The sequence below is a fragment of the Setaria viridis genome, chromosome 9, assembly GCF_005286985.2.
Source record: "Setaria viridis chromosome 9, Setaria_viridis_v4.0, whole genome shotgun sequence".
In the NCBI taxonomy this organism is placed as follows: domain Eukaryota; kingdom Viridiplantae; phylum Streptophyta; class Magnoliopsida; order Poales; family Poaceae; genus Setaria; species Setaria viridis.
In genome coordinates, this window is record NC_048271.2 from 51,317,078 (window position 1) to 51,337,104 (window position 20,027).

The 20,027-nt window shown below is 46.7% G+C and overlaps 3 protein-coding genes across 4 annotated transcripts; 2 read left to right on the top strand and 1 right to left on the bottom strand.

Annotated features, from left to right (window-relative positions):
- Window positions 1-513: 513 nt before the first annotated feature.
- On the top strand, window positions 514-4,532 carry LOC117835109 (surfeit locus protein 1). Of its 2 annotated transcripts, XR_004635928.2 has the most exons (7): window positions 514-744; window positions 825-928; window positions 1,017-1,261; window positions 2,279-2,453; window positions 2,884-3,167; window positions 3,708-3,843; window positions 3,982-4,532. XR_004635928.2 is itself a non-coding variant. In XM_034714475.2 (6 exons), the coding sequence occupies exons 1-6, from the start codon at window positions 588-590 to the stop codon at window positions 4,049-4,051; spliced, it is 1,035 nt and encodes a 344-aa protein (XP_034570366.1). In that variant the 5' UTR covers window positions 517-587; the 3' UTR covers window positions 4,052-4,532. The 2 variants fall into 2 exon arrangements, 1 of the variants encoding a protein (XP_034570366.1); XM_034714475.2 differs by lacking the exon at window positions 3,708-3,843 and having other exon boundaries at window positions 517-744.
- Window positions 4,533-9,338: 4,806 nt separating this feature from the next.
- Window positions 9,339-16,203, top strand: LOC117837465 (protein NPGR1). The gene is made up of 6 exons (XM_034717100.2): window positions 9,339-9,548; window positions 10,574-10,874; window positions 10,967-11,243; window positions 11,522-12,738; window positions 12,819-12,966; window positions 15,697-16,203. The coding sequence occupies exons 2-6, from the start codon at window positions 10,671-10,673 to the stop codon at window positions 16,029-16,031; spliced, it is 2,181 nt and encodes a 726-aa protein (XP_034572991.1). The 5' UTR covers window positions 9,339-9,548; window positions 10,574-10,670; the 3' UTR covers window positions 16,032-16,203.
- A 781-nt stretch (window positions 16,204-16,984) lies between these two features.
- On the bottom strand, window positions 16,985-19,141 carry LOC117837466 (small ribosomal subunit protein eS1). The gene is made up of 6 exons (XM_034717101.2): window positions 18,983-19,141; window positions 18,757-18,862; window positions 17,945-18,082; window positions 17,684-17,869; window positions 17,363-17,563; window positions 16,985-17,281 (listed from the first exon to the last, which is right to left on the bottom strand). The coding sequence occupies exons 1-6, from the start codon at window positions 19,039-19,041 to the stop codon at window positions 17,180-17,182; spliced, it is 792 nt and encodes a 263-aa protein (XP_034572992.1). The 5' UTR covers window positions 19,042-19,141; the 3' UTR covers window positions 16,985-17,179.
- Window positions 19,142-20,027: the final 886 nt, after the last annotated feature.

Here is a 20,027-nt window from a genome sequence, read left to right on the forward strand (position 1 = left end):
GCAAATTAGCCTCCATCTGTGCAATTGGTTTTGTAATTAGTCTATGTTTAATATTTATCTAAACATTCGATGCGACAGAAATTTTAGGAGTGGCTAAAGAAACAAACGGGTCAAAGGCTTCGTGGCACTCTCTTCAGAGTTATCTCCTTAAAGTTTTTATTTTTTGTTATCTCCTTGAAGTTTTTATTTTATTTTATTTTTGTTTTTCCGAGCGCTCTATGTAAAGTTGTAAACAGCCAATAGTGCAACATTCTGTTCCAGCCTTTTGTAGCTCTCTCTTTTGTGCTTGGATTCACATACTTATAATAAGTAAAATCATATGCTACCCTTTGTTTGATCGAGTTCAAACTACTTTTGTCAATCCAAATCTTGGTTTGGAATTAAGGCCCAAACAAACATATGGCACATATACGAACAAATGAAAAAGATCGTAATAATGTTCATCAACAGTAAACATTTACATTTTCGAATTCCAACCCAAGAAAATGCAAACTTGCCCAGTTGGCCTATGCGCTGATGCTGCCCTCTCTGAGTCGACCTGTCCTGAAGTCCAAACTCCAAACCCCTGACCCTCTCTGACCTCGGAGATGGCGGCGTCGCTCTCCAAGCACCTCCTCTTCCGCCTGCGCGGAGGCGGCGGCGAGCAACGCCTCCTCCTCTCTCGCGCCTCCACTTCACACGCCTCATCACCCGCGCCTCCTCCGCCCCCTCCTCCTCCAGGCGCGGCCGCGCCGCCGCCCCCAGGTATCCATCTATCCTAACCGTCATCATCTTGCGAAATGCCTTGCGAATCATCCGCAAATCTGTTCGTGTTCCACGCACAGGGGCAGGGAAGGAGGCCAGCGCGTGGTCCAAGCTCTTCCTCTTCGCTCCCGGCGCCATCACCTTCGGCCTCGGCACATGGCAGCTCTTCCGGAGGCAGGAGAAGGTCACACTCGCACACGCGCTCGTTACTCTATGCTTGGTTTTGTTGGCCGACGAGACCTCACCGTTTGGTGTTTCCTGCTCGACCTCAGATAGAGATGCTGGATTACAGGACGCGGAGGCTGGAGATGGAACCCGTGGCGTGGAACGAGGTGGCCTCGACCGGCGCCCTGCGTGATCCAGACGCGCTGGAGTTCCGGAAGATCGTATGCGAGGGCGATTTCGACGAGGAGAAGTCGGTGTTCGTCGGACCTCGCTCCCGGAGCATCTCTGGTGTGACGGAGAATGGGTATTATGTGATCACTCCGTTGATTCCTAGGTCGACTGAGCCTGGCAGGTAAGTTACTTCGAAATGCTGAATCGCAATTCCTATTTTCCAGATTACCTTGAGAACCATCCTTGCAGTCTTGCAAGGAAATTATCACTACAATTGAGCTTGATACCCTTTATTTTAGCTGGGAAGTTCTTGTGGAAAGCTACTACAATGAAAATGGCTGATATTTGTAATTGTAAACTATGAAAGCCTGTCTGTGCTCAAATTGGAAAATGATGATTTAGTCTAGTAAGAATTAAGTTAAGAATTTTTTTCAAAAGGCCAAAAGGGATGAAGGAAAAGATGATCCAATGTCAGATCAGATGTGAAACAGCTAGGAATACACGTCTTATGTTAGGGCAAAACCAAAACAATTAAGTTGGTGGAAGATGCTTAAGCTGGCAGTGATTGCAATTCCTTTCATTTTAAACTGGCTTGTGTATATGCCCCCCATTGCCTTTCCATGGAAACTGAAATCTTCAACTGGATATGAATGAATTGAAAAGTAATGTAATTATCTTCATTGAAAATTTGAAAAGCTTGCCTGCATTCGAGTACTCCTGTGTTATCTTTTCATGTATTGGTAACTGAACTAAAATTTGAGAGATATAGTGGATTGTAAAACGTGTTTGGCATCGATCCTGCAGATTTGCAGTTTTGTTGCAACGATAGGTGATGTATGTGTGCTATGGGGGTGGGGTGCACTCTTCAGATTTAATTTGTATTTGTCCACAGAGAAGATCCCTACCCAAGTAATAATCTCAAAAGACATAATTTGTTAAATTATGCATGAAGCCCATAATTGAGTGATCATACCTCGTGCTGTCTGATAGCTCATCGTTCTTGGCCAGCACAAATTTATGGGTGACCAGGATGCAAGTTGTTGCTATGCCTGTTTTGACTTTATCTCCCACATATTCCTGTGCTAGAAAGCTGATGGCTCCACGTCTCCACCTGTCAACTAGAAATTTAAAACCAACCATAGTATTTTACAGGTTCTCTTTATCTAGTCATTTATCTTTCTAAGAAATGGTTTGTCAGTTTGCAGTCACCTATCCTTGTGAATAGAGGATGGGTTCCTCGTGGATGGCGCTATAAAAATGTTAAGGATCACCAAATCCTGCATGAAGCTTCAGAACCAAAAGCTGTTAAACAGCCAGATGGAAAAAGTTCGTGGTGGAAGTTCTGGTCTAATGAGCCTAAATCGTCTCCTGAGGTGACGTTTGTTCCCAGTCTTTTGCTTAGCTTCCAATCTGTTGCCTAAAATTCTAAATGCATGAGATTGTGAATTTGCTCATCGAATTAGATTAGCATGTCTTTTGTGAGTGTTTCTATAATGTTATATTTTGCGTGCCATGATATGTCAACTCCTTGTACTGTTGTACATGCTAATGCTGTGGCAGCAATTTACCAAATAAGTTATATTCTAGTTGTTGTTTTTACTAGATCTGCTTTAGATCATTTGTGGCTTCTAGAGTGATAAATGGTATGGAATGTAGGCTGGTTGTTGGGGGTCTGTGGCAATTGAATCAAGATCATGTTGCCATAAGTACTATACCTGCTTTAGATCAAAGTATCCATATCCCTTGAGTTGTATTTGTATTGCTTCAGTTAGGCACAAAATTTATGCAAAGTACCTTTTGCAGATTGAAAAACCTAGAGAACCTCCTGTAAGAGTTATTGGAGTAATCCGAGGAAGTGAGAAGCCAAGCATATTTGTTCCAGCAAATGAGCCCAGTAGTGGCCAGTGGTTTTATGTGGATGTTCCCATGATTGCTCGTGCTTGTGGGCTTCCTGAAAATACTGTTTATATAGAAGATATAAACGAAGACGTCTTGCCAACAAACCCTTATCCTGTTCCAAAAGATGTCAACACCTTGATTCGTCACTCAGTGATGCCAGAAGACCATCTTAAATACACTTTTACATGGTAAGCACTTAACCCTTTGCAGTTGGATTATTTCATTCTGTGTTAGTTTTATTTTTTGACTGTTGGTACCAGTAGTTTCACTCATCATGATAGAAACTAGTCTATTGCTGCTATTATCTGGATGTTTTGGACGGTAATATCTGACTTTATCTGATATCTGCTACAAATCCACACTATCATGGTTTGACAGTTCATCACTGACGGACCATGATAGTTGGCATCTTCTCAGTCAGAAATATTTGTGCTGAACATAGAAAAATCCTTTTTGTTGTATATTATGCGGAGCTCAAATACTGGGATGATTAACATAACATAGAAAAACCCTTTTCTGCTGCACGTTATGTGCAGATCAAATACTGGAATGATTAATGTATTCAAAAAACAGCTTTACTTAGGTGGGCTTACTTTGTATGATTGGACAATAGCCTTTTTCCCATTGAAACATTGCTTGTTGTACATCACTCTGCATTTATAGTAGTATAATTTTTTCTGGATTACACTTTACACATTCTGTTATGTTTGTGCATCACATAATTGAAGCAATGGGATCTAGGATAAGCCCATGAAATGCAACTGTGGGTATCATAAATTGAGGCGTGAAAATCTGTGAATAAGGAAGGGAATAAGGATCTGGGGAGACACTGCATCTGCATGCTCACATGCGATGAGCTTGGAGGTAGCATATGTTGGTGCATGGTGTTAATTGAATTCAGAATTAGATGACATCAAAATGTGATGCTAACTCTGTAAATGTGATAATCTCTTCCTTGTGGACACCTTATTGCCACTTTATATGTTTTGTTTGTTGTTTTAGGTACACTCTTTCTGCTGCTGTGACTTACATGGCTTCCAAGCGGATAAAGGCTAAGAAGGTTAGGTTGTAACAGGATTGGAGTCCACCATATACTTCGCACATTGAAACCTATCGCAGATGCCCAAGCTTATGCCTCTTTCATCTCAAGCAATAAGTATAACATTGCCCTCTTTTGTTTTAGTATGTTGTACATTGACTAGCAGTTTCTCCTGGTGGAGCTCAGAGGATACAGCAATTTTGTTAGCTTGATTCCTGCTTCCTTGTAAAATTTTTGTCAGGGAGCTTTCATACAGGGTAGCCTTATCTTCTTTTAGCATTTTTGTATGATGATTGCTTCACCCGAGAAATTGTTGAACTGGGTTGTCTGACATTGCATTTTCCTTAGCTAGACTGGGCCGTTGCGGCCTTGCTGGCTTGCGTCGAGGTCACTAGCACCAAAAGGCTTTGTGCCCCTATACTAGGAACATCTGCTGATGGGCTTCATGGTGCTTTCACTAGCAGCTGATTCTAATGGCCACAATCATATGAAGACCTAAAACGAGTTCGTATCATGTATTTTCTTTTTCGATTCAGTTTATGTGTTCGTGCCTTAGCATGTTTTCCCACCATCTTAGTACTCCATCATTTGAAATTGTCAGGCAAGCAATGCACTTGTCCGGCAACAATTTTTTGTTACGGCACGTTTGTAGAGGCTTGTGATTTGTGAAAGCCAGTGTATTGGAAAATACATTGGAGACAAATTTATATGCTCAGTCAGTTTACTTTGTATTATTTCGTACTAGAGAGTAAGCCCTAGTTCCCTCCAAACTCCCAACTTTGACACTATGCAAAAAGAAGATTCCCCGTCACATCAAACTTGCGGTATATGCATGGAGTACTAAATGTAGATGAAATCAAAAACTAATTGCACAGTTTTGTTGTACTTTGCGAGACGAATCTTTTGAGCCTAATTAGTCAATATTTTGACAATTTCACAAATACAAACGAAACGCTACAGTTGTGCATTTGTGGTAAAATATCAATTTTGCCACTCCCAAATTGGGAATAAACAAGGCCTAACTGTGTTTATCCTTTTAGACAAAATGCCAGAGGGAATAACTGTAGGCATGCGATGCTCGTGAGCTGTGAATCTGTGATGCTGTTTCCACTTCCACTTGTCCTCTTCTGACATCGGTTGCCTGCTCTGGCTTGTTTTCACACAAGCAAGGCCGCCAGGGCAGTAGACTCCTCTCCAGTAGACATACAGTGAAATAACTATGTCTCGGTAGGACTGATCCATCCACGTTCCAACGAGTCAGGCGCGAGTAAATTCCCCTCAAGAGAAAGGCGTGAGTGTGAATGGGGGAAAAGGGTTTGGATTGCTCGTACAGTACCCTAACAGTGCGGCCTCTGACGAGAGCACGTCAGCAATGCGTCGCATGTGACGGTACCTTCCCCGGTTTGATTGCCGGCCTTACACGGGCTCAGTACACGCCGTGCGGCTTAAATACCACTCATGGAGCCTGCTCGTACCGCCGTGCATCGAACTGAACCGACGCCTTTGTTGCAGCGACACTGACGGTGATACGCTGTGCCTAGCGTTCTACCCACTTCGTTTTAGTTTTTTTAATTCATAGATATTATTATATATAATGTATGTCATGTCATGTCACTGCTGCCAAAACGGACAAATGGACACACCGGGAGTTATATTCAGCCGCTAATCATGATTAACCTAACCTTAACCACTCGCAGCCGGCATCAAACCCCAGACCCCAAACCGCATGCGCACATGTCATGGACCTGGAGTCGCCAATCGCCGCACATTGGATTCTTCTCTTCTTTTGGATCATACCCCCAACACGCTTCGCGAGGTGCGATGTGTCCATGCCATGAGGCATGAGCAGTAGCTTTCAGGGGGGAAGAAAGAACAAGAGGTCGCCCGCAGGCTCGCTCGCAGGAAAGCGATTTACGTCCCCCCAAGGCCCCAAGAACATGCCAAGATTGCAGCTGCAGCTCGGTGCTCGGTGATTGGGAAATCACTGCGCCCCCGTCGTCTGGCAGCGTGAGCCACCGTACCCACCCACCAGATCGCTCGGTTTGGTTGTCCTACCGGCGGGAATGCGATGCGATGAGCAGGGATAGGATGGCAGTCGGACCCATGGATGCGGGTGCCCACGGCTTTGAGGGTGCGGGTGTAAAATTTCACCCATGGATTCGGACCTGACCCAACCCGTCAGTGTATTGAGATGGGTCACATGTGGGTGCAAGATTTTACCCATGTGTGCTTAATGGGTGATCATATTTTAGTTCAATTGTCGATATATCATGGGCTATGAGGTGAAATTTTAGACTGCTGCTTTACTGTAGTTGAATTGTTGATGTATCATGTAATGTTTGATAAAAGTTTGGCTTCCTGCCATTGCTAGACTAACTTTTTTTTTGTTGAGATCAAACATGAATGTTTCCCTAATTCGGTGTGTTGCTTAAATTGTATTTTGTGTGCCAAGTTCATATTATATCGCTTGACATCGTATGCTCCTGCGTATATTTTGTAAATTTCTACTTCTTTGAACAGACCCAGTGGGTACCCATCACCCAGCAGGTGCAGGTGTGGGTGCAAAAATTCACCAGTTAAGTATTATGTGTGTGGGTGTAGATAGATACGACGGGTTATGGGTGGGTTTTACCCCACCGGACCCATTGCCATCCCTAAGCAGGGATGACCGGATGACAGGAGCAGGTAGGGGACAGCCGGCCTGCAGGGGTTCCGAAATGTCAAAGGCTAGCCGTGGCCAGCTACCCTCCTTTTTTCCTTTGCCCACAAAGCTGGCCACCGCTTCAATGGTCTTTCGCTCCTTCGTGGCTAGAGGGGGGGGGGGTTGAGTGAATGCGCTTTGTCCTGTCGAGATAGTGAGTTTTGTAGAGTGGCTAAAGGCCGCCGACTTTGGTGTATTTGTATCTGACTCTGAAACATCTCCAAATTCAGAAGAGCAGGACGTTTGTTGAGGAAAAGAAAAATTGGCTCGCGTCGCTCCCCCCGCGGGCGACACAGGCGGTGCCCTAGCCGCCATCACCAACACCACCAACACCTCCCGCCTCTCGTGCCCGCCTCGTTGTTGCCACAGGGAGTCTCCGGAAGCCCGTGGACAACGGTGGCGGGTAAAATCGGCCGGTGTGGGTCTCGTGCGCCGGGCCAAGATGGTGCAAGGAGGCCATGGCCAGGCGGCGCGCCGAAGCGGCGACGGCCTAGATCCAGCCGTGCCGTGGGCGGATCCGGCTTTCCTACCCTCGGATCCGCCGCCCCCGACCCATTTCGGCGCGCGACAAGCGGCACGGAGAGAGGATGCGCGACGGTGGCGGCGGTCCGGGTGGAGGACGGTGGGCGCGATGGCGGCGAGGCCGCGTGGCGGGGCCCCGCGTGGGGCGACGAGGCTGCACGTGCGGAGGGCCAGCGCATCGTGGAGCTGGCTGCGTGGGCGCGCGGCGGTGGTTGCAGGCCGCGCGCGACGGCCCTGGGAGGCAGCATGCTGCAAGCCGTGCGGCTGCAAGCTGACGCGCGGCGTCGGCAGGGAGAAATGTCGCGGGTGCAGGCGGCGGAGGAGAAGACCTGCATCCGGCTCGAGATGTGTCAGGCTGCGGCGGGCGGTGACGACCGTGCGCGGTAGCAGCCGCGTGCGCATCGACGATGCGGTGAGGCGTCGTGGTGGCGCAGCCGAGGGGGTCTACGCATTGTGCGAGGAGGCATGGCGCCGCCGCCGCCTCGGGAGGGCTTCCAAGGCAGTGGTCTTGGGAATGCCGAGCTGGGGACGTGCAATGGTGGGGATAGGATGTTCCGGGTGAAAGCCTTTGCCAGCGATCTTGCTGGTGGCGATGGCGACAGCGTCCTAGGGCGTCATTCTCCCCGTTGGGGGCGTCATCTTGGAACTCCATCCCAGCTATACGGGGTTCTCTGGGTGAAAACCCTGTCCAGATTCTGGACGAGCAACGGCGGCGCCACCGGCATCAACCCCTCCTTGGAGGCGTCATCTCTAGAGATCCAACTCGGCTTGTGGCATTGCTAGTGACGACGATCAAGGGAGGTTGCAGTCGGTGGTGGCGCAAGGCGGCATGGTGCAGGATGGCGAGCTTGATGGGGATTGCTGAGTTCACGTGGAGGCGATCACAATTCTGGTGGCGGTCAGGGGTTATCGCATTGTTGTCGGTTGGCTGCTTGCAGTGGACCGCGGCGGATGGTGTTGCTTGGCAACTAGCAGTGCGGCGTGGGACTGCGTTGGAGGACCGCGCTTGCAGCAACGGCACCGTGGATGACTAGGTTTGCTGCGGACTACGGAGGGTGGCTCAGCATTGCTGGGCTACTCCGGTGTGGTACCTCGTCGGAAGACGACGTAAGCAACTTCTTCGGCTACTACCTCGGTGGCGAAGGCTATGTGCGCGGGTGGAGCAACGAAGCGAAGTCGGCCTGCGGCAGTATTTTGGCTGTTCGATGGGACCTTGGGAAGCGGGGCAGGATTGCCCTCCATTTTGATGGCGACAATAGACGGATCCATGACATGGAGTACTGTGGTGGACGTGGCGAGACCCCCCCGCGCGTGGTGAGGGGTCTGGATCTTATGGTATCACTCTGTCAGATGGAGTGTGGTGTTGCAGCGGCACTACGGCGAAGGGTCCCGCATGGCAGTGGTCTTCTTGTGCGATGCGATCTATTTTTTCTTGGGTCCCTGTCAACGTGGAGTCCCGTCAGGAGGTCTCGGCGACTATATGAGATTGAAATTATTGGTGGGCGCTGCAATAGGACTTTTGGTACGGCTACCGTTGTCGAGTGGAGTTGGCGGTTTGAGTTGTGTGCTACCCGCGTTGATGTCACAATCTAACCGGACGATTACAGGCTGTTTTTTCTTTCTTTTTCATTTTCCTACCTATGACCTGCCATTATCGTAGTCTTGTATTCTTCTGCTATATCAAGAAACTCGCCCTATCTCGTCGGGTTCGTTAAAAAAAATTGAAATGTCTGACGAGCAGGCGCATAATGGTGCAAGCACATGTAGGGATCACATTTGTGACATTTTGGCAAGGTTCTCGGGGCAGATCATTTTCACCAACGGATAACCGCACCGACATGTAGGGTTTGACGGGGCCCAAATCAGGCCCAGCCCAGTACAGGCCCTCAAAAGCATCGCCCACACACCCACACCCTTGTCGTGTCTGTGAGTCTGTCTCATCCCCTTCAGGCAATCAGAGGCTTCACGGCTCCACCTCCTCACCAAGTCACCGTCAGCACTCAGCACCCGCCAACCGCCCCCGCTGCCGAACCCGCTACCCCCCCCCCCCCCCCCCCCCCCCCCCCCCCCCCCCCCCCCCCCCCCCCCCCCGCTCTCTCTCTCTCTCTCTCTCCAGCCTGATTCCACCGAGGCACACGCCAGCCACACCGCCCCGCACACCCACCCAACAAACTCTTCCCTGCAAGCGTCTTGTTCCCTCGTCTCGCCGCCGCCTCTGCTCGTGTTGTTGGATTGGCGGGGCGGGGAACTCGCGTGGACTGGAGCGGCCGGGGATCCATGCGGCATTGGGATCGATTCCTCTCGTTGGTAAGAGACCAGCCCTACCTTGCCTAGATGGAAGCTCTCCACGAGTGTTTCTCGCGATCTTCCTCGGGGGTGAATTTTGGTCTGGGAGATGTTTCAACTGCATTGGGCAATCGTCATCGTTCAGTTGCGGATTTCTTTGCTGCAACATGGGGGGAGCATCGACGACGTAGTACTTCCATCCGTTTCTGCGTGCTTGATGCTTGTTGGGTTCGAGTAGGCTCGTAGTCTTCTTCTTCAGCGATTTCAGTTTCACGCCGTGGGAGTGTGGGACTTGGGATCTCAGGTAGGGGGTGCAGCTAATTTTCTGAGTAAAGATCGGGGTTCATGCCCCACGCTGAGTCCGTCCCCTGGCGTTTTTCGGGGGAAAACGTTGCTGCATTTCTTGGGAGGTTGTACGGCGTGCCAGAATTCTGCTCTGCTCTGCTGTTTCCTGAGGTGTAAATGGTGGATATCTGGTTGCCATGCAATTATTCATGGGGATTTGTCCAATTCCGCGTTTGTTCATCAGGATTTATCCGATTCTTTTTCCTTGCTCTTTTAATGAAATGGTTGGTTGGGATATATGGAGGATGGAACCGATCTCTCTACTGTCTGCTGCATAGTGGGCCATTGCTGCAGTTGACAGTACACAGTAGGACTGGATGTTAATGTTCTTGGCCTCTTGCTGTGATCTTGATATGTGTTAGGTCTGTAGGAGATGATGGTGTTTGTAACTTTCCTGGGAGTTAGTACGGGCCTGAGTGCAAATAATTGTTACCATTTTATTGCTTTTGTGGGCATTTGCCTCCTCAGCCACTTGATTGGTAAATCCAATTCTGTTCTACAGTTGTGTTCTAGAAACTCCGGACCTTCCTTGCTGTTGCTATTCATGGAGCTGTATTTTTTTTTTAATCTGAGACGCCACTCTAACTAAATAGGAACTGCTAAATCTGCCATGTATATAGTCTTTTATGTGTTTGCCCATGAGTTTCTTGCTTAGTATCTTACTGAAATATGCACTGAGACTTCTTATTTGTCATTGCTAGGCCCTGTAGTCTTACTTATTGAATGGTGGCCTGACGAAAGATCCCCGGAGATACAGCTGTTTTATCTAAATTAAGTTAAATTATCTGCACGCCAAATATGTCCGCGATCATGTTATGTACTTGCAGCGGGGACCACTCCAAGTTTGAAGATCTTCCTCGATCGCCAGAATCTCTTGCGACACGTGATTTCTCAGCAAATGGCTCTTCTTCAAAGATGGCAAGTCGTGAAACAACTCCTGATGATAGCCAAGTAAATGAAGTAGAATCAGACCTAAGAGAGACCCTTTCACTAAATTATGAGGTTTGGCTGAACCTCCAACTCCTGCTCTTTAAAGAAGATATGCTGTCTTGCAAAGATTTGCTCACTGTCAGATTTATTTGATAATGTAACAGGAGGCCCGGGCATTGTTAGGTAGACTGGAACATCAGAGAAGGAACTTTGATGCAGCATTGCAAGTTCTTCAGGGAATTGATATAAGAAGCCTGAGACCACGAATGACCACTGCTATTGCTGAAAGTATCAAGCCTAGAGTGCCACCACGCTCTTCAAGAAGGAAATCCTCACAAGTGAATGGAATGCTAATGCATATGTCAATGCACTCTGTAAGCTTGCTTCTAGAGGCCATATTGCTTAAAGCAAAATCTTTGGACGCCCTTGGTAGAGTAACAGGTATTAACTGCACTTTTTGTTCAGTGTGCTTTCTTGTATTCTACTTAAGCATCTTCATCTGAAATATGTACACTAGCTCCAGAAGCATTGCGAATTCGCTGTTGTCCTATGTATGTGGGGCCTAGTTATTTTTGTTTAATAAAATTAATGCAAACTGAAACATGTGCATTTCACAAACTGAAATGAAGTCTGTTATGCTTCGTATTGACATCTTCTGCATCTGAAAGAACTTTGTTGCATAAATCTGAATTTCACTTCATGCTACCTTATCATCGCAGATGCTGCAGAAGAATGCAGAATTATCATAGACATCATAGAGTCTGCATGGCCATATGGTGTTCCAGATGGTATTGCTGAAGAGTGTAAGCTAATAGACATATTCCATTCAGCTCTAGAATATCTTCCTAAACTGTGGATGAGGAGTGGTTGTTTTGACGAAGCCATCATTGCATATCGGAGAGCTCTTGCAAAGCCATGGAATCTAGATTCTCAAAGGTCCGCCAACTTACAAAAAGATTTGGCAGTGACTCTGCTGTATTGTGGTGTTGATGTGAAGTTCCCTCAAGAATTTGCTCAGGAAAGGAATCTGGTAAGCCCTGGGAACAATATAGAGGAAGCAATTTTGTTGTTACTCATACTAACAAGAAAGCTATCCCTCCAAGAAATAAAATGGGATCCTGACCTTGTGAACCATTTGATGTATGCACTGTCATTATCTGGGCAAACTGAAGTTTTGGCCAGCCATCTAGAAATGTTGTTGCCTGGAACCTATACCAGATCGGAGAGATGGTATATCCTTGCACTTTGCTATAGTGCAGCTGGCATGGATGATAGTGCATTAAACATCATAAGGAATGGTTATTGTGTACTGGAGAGAAAGGGAAAGCCTCATATTCCATCTCTTCTTTTGGGAGCAAAACTATGCTGTAAGAACCCAAAGCATGCTTCGGAAGGGATAAAATTTGCAAATAAAGCCATGAAGTCATTCAGAAGTTGTGATATGCATTTCATCAGCATTGTGAACCATTTTCTCGGTGTTTGTTATGGACCTTTTTCTAGGTCCTCCACCTCACACTTGGACAAATCGAGATTACAAGACGATGCACTGAGGCTGCTGCAGGATGCTGCTGCAATGGCAGAGTATAATCCTGAAATATTGTACAGCCTTGCTTGGGAAAATGCAATGCAACGGAAACTCAATGCAGCTGTTGAAAGTGCAACAGAATGTCTTGAGATGGTGATGGGAGGTTCCGTTAGTGCCTGGAAGTTATTAATTCTTGTATTATCTGCACAGCAAAATTTACAAGAAGCCGAAGCAGTAGCAGATTTTGCAATGGATGAAGCTGAGAAAGATGATCAGTTGGATATTTTGAGGCTGAAAGCACAAATTCAGGCTTCCCGTGGACAGTTCAAGTCTGCAGTGGAATCTTTTCAGGTTTTGCTTTCAACTATTCAAGCAAAGAAGGAAGTTTGGAAATCGACCACTTGTAAGGAGGTACAGTGCCCTCATCTTTATTGATCTTTAATAAAAGTATCATGTTTCTTCTTTGCTCATGATCCATTTGATCTTGACAGGTTAAATCCCTACAGAAGTTGGAGATGGACGCATGGTTAGATTTGGCGTCAATATACTCAAAGCTCGAAGCATGGCATGACTCGAACGTCTGCCTGGACAAAGCCATATCCATTGATTTGTTTTATCCCAAGTGTTGGCACATCAGAGGTAACTATTACTGTTTTTTTTAATAATCAGCAGGAGCACTGTCTTGTCAGATAAGAAGACAAGGCATGCAAGTCTTACAACAATGCAATTACATAAATAACTAGCACTATTCTTACTCTAGGTTTACAATTCATGAAATTTAAATTGACTCTGGGATCCCATGAGCCTTTCTCCGCAGCACGATCTCTTCCTTGATCAGTCTGACCACTTGGATTGATTGCTCTCATTTCCCTTCAAAGATCCTGTGGTTCCTTCCTTTCCAGATATTCCATGCCATGTACATCATAAGGGCAGCTTTCACTCTTCTTGTATTTTTTTGGCAATGCCTTTAAGGAGTTGCGCCACCAATTCTCTAGACTATCTCCTATCTGTGGCACTGCAATCAGGGCCTGGTACCTTGTCATCCTCTATGTCCTTCACTACTGACAGGACCTCTTTCTTCTGTAAAAGACTCTTCCAAGTGTTCTAAGTTGTGGCTTTGCAAGCCAATGGCCTCCCAGTCCAGAGTATGTGATCTGCTTGGCTGTTCTCCAAACTGCTTGCTAAAGTGCTGATAGATGGCTTCTGCTTTATCTCCATGTGTATATGCAAAACCCTCATTGGTATGTAGTTGCTGAATAAAGTTCTTCCTTCTTCCAGTTACCCTGAGATAGAAGAGTTTGTCTGACGCTTCAGTGGCTCTGACCATTGTTAGCCTTGACTGCTGTTTCAGCCTTGATTTCTCAACCTCAATCGTACCCAAGTTTCTTGCTTTGAGATCTCTTTTGAATTGCACCTCCCCCTGACTAAGGTCCCTATAATCTTGCACCACGTCAAAGATCCAAATGAGCTGTTTTGCTGACAGAAGCAGAAGCTTGTGATGCCCAATTTTTTATTTGGCCCAATGCCGCAGTTTCCTCGCTGTTCTTTGCCATTTAGTGTGCAGGCGAAGGAATGGATTGGTAACTGACAATGTCCCTATTAATACACTGGTACGCAGCTCTCCTGTGTGTTAGAGAGAAAAAAACTGACAATGGCTGAGTCCAAGCTGCAGATACTGCCACATGATACCCTTCGATCTTTGGCCAGAAACTTTCAAAGCGAAACCCCATGTAAGTAGGCACTGTAAGCCTGTCAGACAAGCAAGAGCGGACAGTGGTCTGACAAACTAACGATGACATGGCCTGAAGGATAGAGTTTGGCTGCAGGATTTCACCCCTCAGATGTGCAAAAAGCTCTATTGATCCGTGTCTCTGACTTTGCTGGACCATGTAAATTTTCTTCCTTTCAGGCAGATTTCCGGTAGTTCAAGATCTTGCACAGGATTTCTGAATTCTTCCATGATTCTACGATTCAGATTCGAGTTACTCTTGTCCGTGGCTTGCAGAATCATATTGAAATCGACATCCATTAGCCATTTATCCGAGACAGCCTGCCTAACATATCTCAGCTCTTGTAAGAATAAGATCTTTCCATTGTCTTCTTGTGGGCCATACATCGCTGTCAACCACCATACTGCCACTGTTGACCTTGATTCTATCTTGGCCGTGACTGAATTATTTCTGTGCTCAGCCAGACTAACTCTGTAGTGATCCTCATCAGCCGTGAGCAAAGCAACCCCCTCTAGGACCTTGTGCCGGTAGCACTTCAAAATTGTTCTCGAACTTCTCCCCAAGGGTTTCTCTAACCATCTGAGCATGTGTTCCATTTTTCTTTCCTGCAAACTGACCAAATGCATCAGGTTTCATTTGCCAGATCTTTGGCCACCTTCCTCCTGGATGGATTGTTTAGCCCACGTGTATTCCAATTGAGCAAAAGGCCTTGTTGGTCACCCATTATTCAAACTAAAACAACTCTGGAACTCTTAACAACTTGCAAACTAAAACTGACAGATTCTTGCTACTAGCAGCTGCAATGGTTATCACAGCTACAAGTCGATGTGGAAAATGATTGAAGACACACACAAACATGATGGGGAAAACAAGTGCACACACGCACACACAACGACATGGCAACATCCGCCATCTAAGCCTCTGCATTTATAGGTGATAGCAATAGCGCTGAGACTGTCAGTGCCTCCTTGTGCCTCGAGGACAACTTCCTCCTTTAGTGGCTCAACGAATTGGGCTCTGACTGTGCATGAGCCTCTGAATCCAGTACCTTGTTCGTGTCCAGGAAACAACACCTCTTCATGATCAATGCTGTAGCCTGCTCTTCCAGGAAGAGATCAGTATGCGGCCTGTTTGCCAGCCGTTCGCCCTTCCTTTGCAATTCGTGCTTCTTTGTTTGGGACTGGGTGTTTGCTTTCTTGATTGTTTTCTTGCAACTTATGTGTGGAGTTGAGGAGGGATCTGCTTACTTTCTTCAAAAAATTTGGGTTGCTGTGATCCCACTGAAAAGTTGACTCTGCTACTGTTTGTACAATAGTGAGCTTTTGAGCAATGGATTTGCAAATGCTACGATTAAACTACTATGATCATTGCTTCATTGAACCTTAAGAAAATTTAAATAAATTCTTGTAACTTAACCAATTTCTTCTTGATGCTTTTGTGTGCTCTGGGCATTACGAAAGTTGGGATAGTCCCTGAAACATGATAATACTTTGCTTCTGTATTAATATTAAGTTACATCATATTAAAGCAAAAATCATGTCCGTAAAAGTTAAATGTGTATCTGGAACTGTTATATATAACTACTATAGTTCGTTTGACGGATCTAGGTGTATGAAAGTGCTCATGTGATCCTTTGCAGGTCTTCTATTGGAGGCGCAATCCTTGCACCAGGAAGCCCTGATGGCGTTCTCATTTGCCCTCTCAATCGATCCAGATTATGTACCAGGCATGGTTTGTATGGCAGGAATTCTCCGAAATATTGGAGGGAAATCGTTATCAATTGCAAGAACTTTCTTGCGCAATGCCCTCCGTTTAGAGCCTACAAACCACCGAGCCTGGTTGAGCCTTGGGCTTGTCCTGAAAGCTGAAGGATCGCTGGTGGAGGCCGCGGACTGCTTCCAGGCAGCATACGAGCTCAGAGAATTGTCGCCGATTCAGGATTTCTCCGAGCAACTCCCCATCATGCTGCATTAGGAACCTGTAGCAAAGGTTCACAGTTTTTCATGTAGAAATTTTCTTCATTTCTCAGTTATTAACTTATCAGCTATCACTTGCAAAAGGTAGGAAGCATATAATTTTGTGAATGTAAATTAATTCACTTCTGTTCGTGAACAATTTTGCCCGCTGTTATGCGCTTCCCCAGCAACATCAGGCTGAAGTTTCTTGCAACAATGTCCTACCTGTAGGCTGCACTGCAGGCTCCGGACTGCTTAACTTGCACTCTTGTTCTCAATCCAAATCCATGGGTGATTGCATTGGTATCCATTTCCTGATCTTATTGTTTGGTAGTCACATGAATTGTAACTTGGAAAACAAACCTGAAACCTCTGACTCAAGGCCGACGGCGGTGTGAGACATCCTCTTTGCAACAGATACCTGTCCAGTACTTGCTGCCTCTTGGGGCTCTCGACAGCGGATGCCAAACGACGCGCGTTCTCTTGACTGGAACGGTCTCGGTGGATGGCGCTCAATGCCTTCTCGCCTTGGAACGAGCATGCAAGGCCAGTGAAGACAGCGGGATGGAAACGAGGTCCGTCGGAGATGACCCTGGTTGAGCTCTTGTAGAGGGCCTGCATGGTCGAGGGTCTGGCTCAGGGAGTCAGGGTCGATGAGTCGAGCCATTCTGGTCGATTGGGTGGCCTCGAGCTTTTCACAAATGAATTGTCGACGACCAATCATACAATGGGCGAGCCAACTATCAATCCATCACCGATAGAATTGTAAACGGATCAGTATCAGCCAGTCTCCTTTTGCATTGAAATAACAAATTGAAACCTTTTGCATTAGTATAACAAATTGAAAAACAGGCAGCATCGAGCATCTCCGCTCAGAAAGAACAATCCACCTACGTGAATCACCAAGCAGAACCTATCATGGACAAAATTCACCAAACAAAACTTCAGGCAACAAATTGAACACCACGAAGATGACACCAAAACTTAGGATCCAGATAACCACAAACGAATAAACTCAAACACTTGTTTTCAGACAAGAACTACCACATAGCCAAAATAAGCCGCCCACCGGTTCTCAGACAAATTGTTCCGAAAGGCACATAAACACCTCAACAGGTGACAGTACATATATCTTCCAAATATAGCAAAATACGATGATTAACTATCCTACTCAGCTGCAGCAGCCTCCTGGCCAACCACGGCCTCCTCACCCTCAGCAGGCCTCTCAAGCTTGACACCGACATCCTCCTTGGTATAGTCACCATGGACCTGCAAAGCAATATTAAGTGTTAGAATGACAGGCCACAGAAAGGCCGAAAAAAACATGATAGCTCTGTCACTAGGAATTACCTCCATTAGCTTCCCGAGGTCAAACTTGGGGGCCTTGAGGATCTTGACCTTCCGGATAAAAACATTCTGCAGTGGGAAGATGCTTGAGGTAGCCTTTTCAATTTCCTTACCAATGACCTCAGGAATAAACTTAGACACCAACTCCTTCAGGTCACAGGTAGAGGCCTGGTTGGCCATGATCTCAACCATCTTCCGGCGGATCTGCACATAGAGCGCAAGTATAGTGAGACAAACAGGATAACATAGTTTCAGGCTGATTTGACAGATACATGGACATTGCTAGCTTTAGAACTCTTCTACATAAGCAACGACAGATGTTACCTGACGGATCTGGGAGGCCTGTGCATAGCAGGTACGCTTCACTTGGTTGGGTCTCCTCTTTGTGAATCCGATGCAAAACAACCGCAACATGTAGTTGTCAGTGGTCTTCACATCAACATGGGCCTCAATCAGTGTCTGCCATTTCCTGACCAGGGACCGAAGCTTGTCGGTCGTAAAATCCATACCCTAAGAAACAAAGAGGACAAGTTAACAACACAAACACAATGAAAGGGGCAACAAGTATGTGCTGCTGATCATTACCCAGAAGTTGGTAAGGACATTACGACCCTGGATATCTTCAGCCCGGAGACGGATCTTCCTGTAGGCCTGATCTTCATCACTCTGAAGATCAGCAAGGGAAACCTCAAACACACGGTGCTTGAGACCCTCTGAAGCAATCTAAAACCACAGAAAACATGCATGAATCAGCATATTATGCCAACAAGTAGTGCATCTACATTCAGAAGATTGCAAATAGTAGCAGCCAATAAAACAGTATCTGAAGGTTTCAAAGCTTCAATTTCATAGACTCTTGATCCACAGTTCAGGTCCCAAAAAATCACAATAGCAATTCAGAATGACCCTTACTAGTATATTGATATAGAACCAAAAACACATAACTAGCAGAATCATTCCCACAGAGAGCGGTTCCCAATAATAGGTGCCAACTAACATGAATGCACTACATATACTATCAGATGAGATATCAGACACCAAGGTGTGTGCACAATCAGTACGAGAATTCTATCAACTCTAGTAAATTCAGCAATATCCCTCTAGAAAAAGAAGTGTCAACACTAGCATCAGTGGAGTAGATGAACTACACTTACTAAGGAGAAGCATGATACACGATTCGTTTGTTAATACGAGTTCGTAAGTCGCAAATATACAGTCCTAAAATACAACTTGAGCAAGCGCACATAAGGCACGAGCACATTTAAGCTACTGCATGAATTGTCTGTCAAGCTAGCACTACCGCGGCCACACAGGAAAAACAGATGCGCACAATTTTTAACAGAGAGCGTAGCAGCAGTACAAATCGAGACGATCTAGAGAGCAAGATGATCACGAACCTTGGTACCCTGAGTCCTGGAGACGAGAGTCTTGCCGATGTTGCGCACGGAGAACACAGAGGGGGCCTTGATGTCATACCAGTCCTTCTTGGCGAAGGGATCGACGCTGCAAGACAGAGAGCCAAAGCGCAATCAGAACAGCACCAGCACTGAGCTGAAGGAACGAAGAAATGAACAGCGACGGATCCAATCTCAAGAACGAAACGGGGAGGGCTAGCAAACTTACGTCTTCTTCTTTCCACCCTTCTTCCCTTTGCTGATCCTCTTGTTCTTCCCGACCGCCATCTTGCCGCCGCCGCCGCCGCTGCGCTGCTGCCGGGGGGAAGGGAGGTGGAGAGGCTGGCGGCGCGGCTTCGTCTAGGGTTTTTATGCGTCGGGGTGGAGCGGCCTATATAGCTGAGGATGAGGGTTCCAGGGTTCGATCGTGCGGTCGGGAGGCTCTCAAGTGTTGATGGACGCGCACGATGCGCTGCTCTGCGGCGTGCTTGGGTTGGGCCGTCAGAGGCCTGTTTGGCCCAGTTGACTGTCGAGAAAAACCGATGACAACAAAAAATAGCTGACTTGGGCCGATCATGGTCCTTGGGCCCACACAACTCCAGCCTTCTTTTTGAACAAAAAATAGTTGTTGACTTGTTGTTCGTCGACTCGTGTCGAATAAATGCTGTGCCAGTGAAAAATTAGGCCAGAGCCTGCTGAATGAGGAAGCCTGGAACCTTCTGCCGAGATTAGGTCGATCTCTGCATGTCAAGTGTAGAATTGAACAGATCCCATCATACACGGGCATCACTGCTGCAGTGTTTTATTGACGAATCCCTATTTACAGGAAAATCTACAATGATTCAGGTCATCGCTCGTCGCCTGCTTCAGGTCACTAAGAGCTCGCACAATCGACCATCGTTGCATCGACCGCCAGCTTCTGGGTGCACCTTGAGATTCCCCGTGTACAAATGCAAACGGAAGTTGCAGTTGCAGAGCATGGCACAATTCAGGGATCAAGTGAACAGCTAACTGCTCAAGGCGATGGTCCTCCTGAATCCTGATCCCCTCGCCGACGGCACCCCAGGGAGGAGGAAGGCGGCATTTGCTTGAGGTCGAGGTCAGAAGCATGCGTCCATGAGGCAGCAGCAACAGATTGCTGCAAACCCTGCACAACTGACAACCGAAAAATAATTACTGAAAAAATGAAGGTGTCAGGCCACACAAATATTAAACAACGTATGCAGTTGCAGCCTACTGAAAAACATCATTATCATGCTGCCGTTCACAAATAT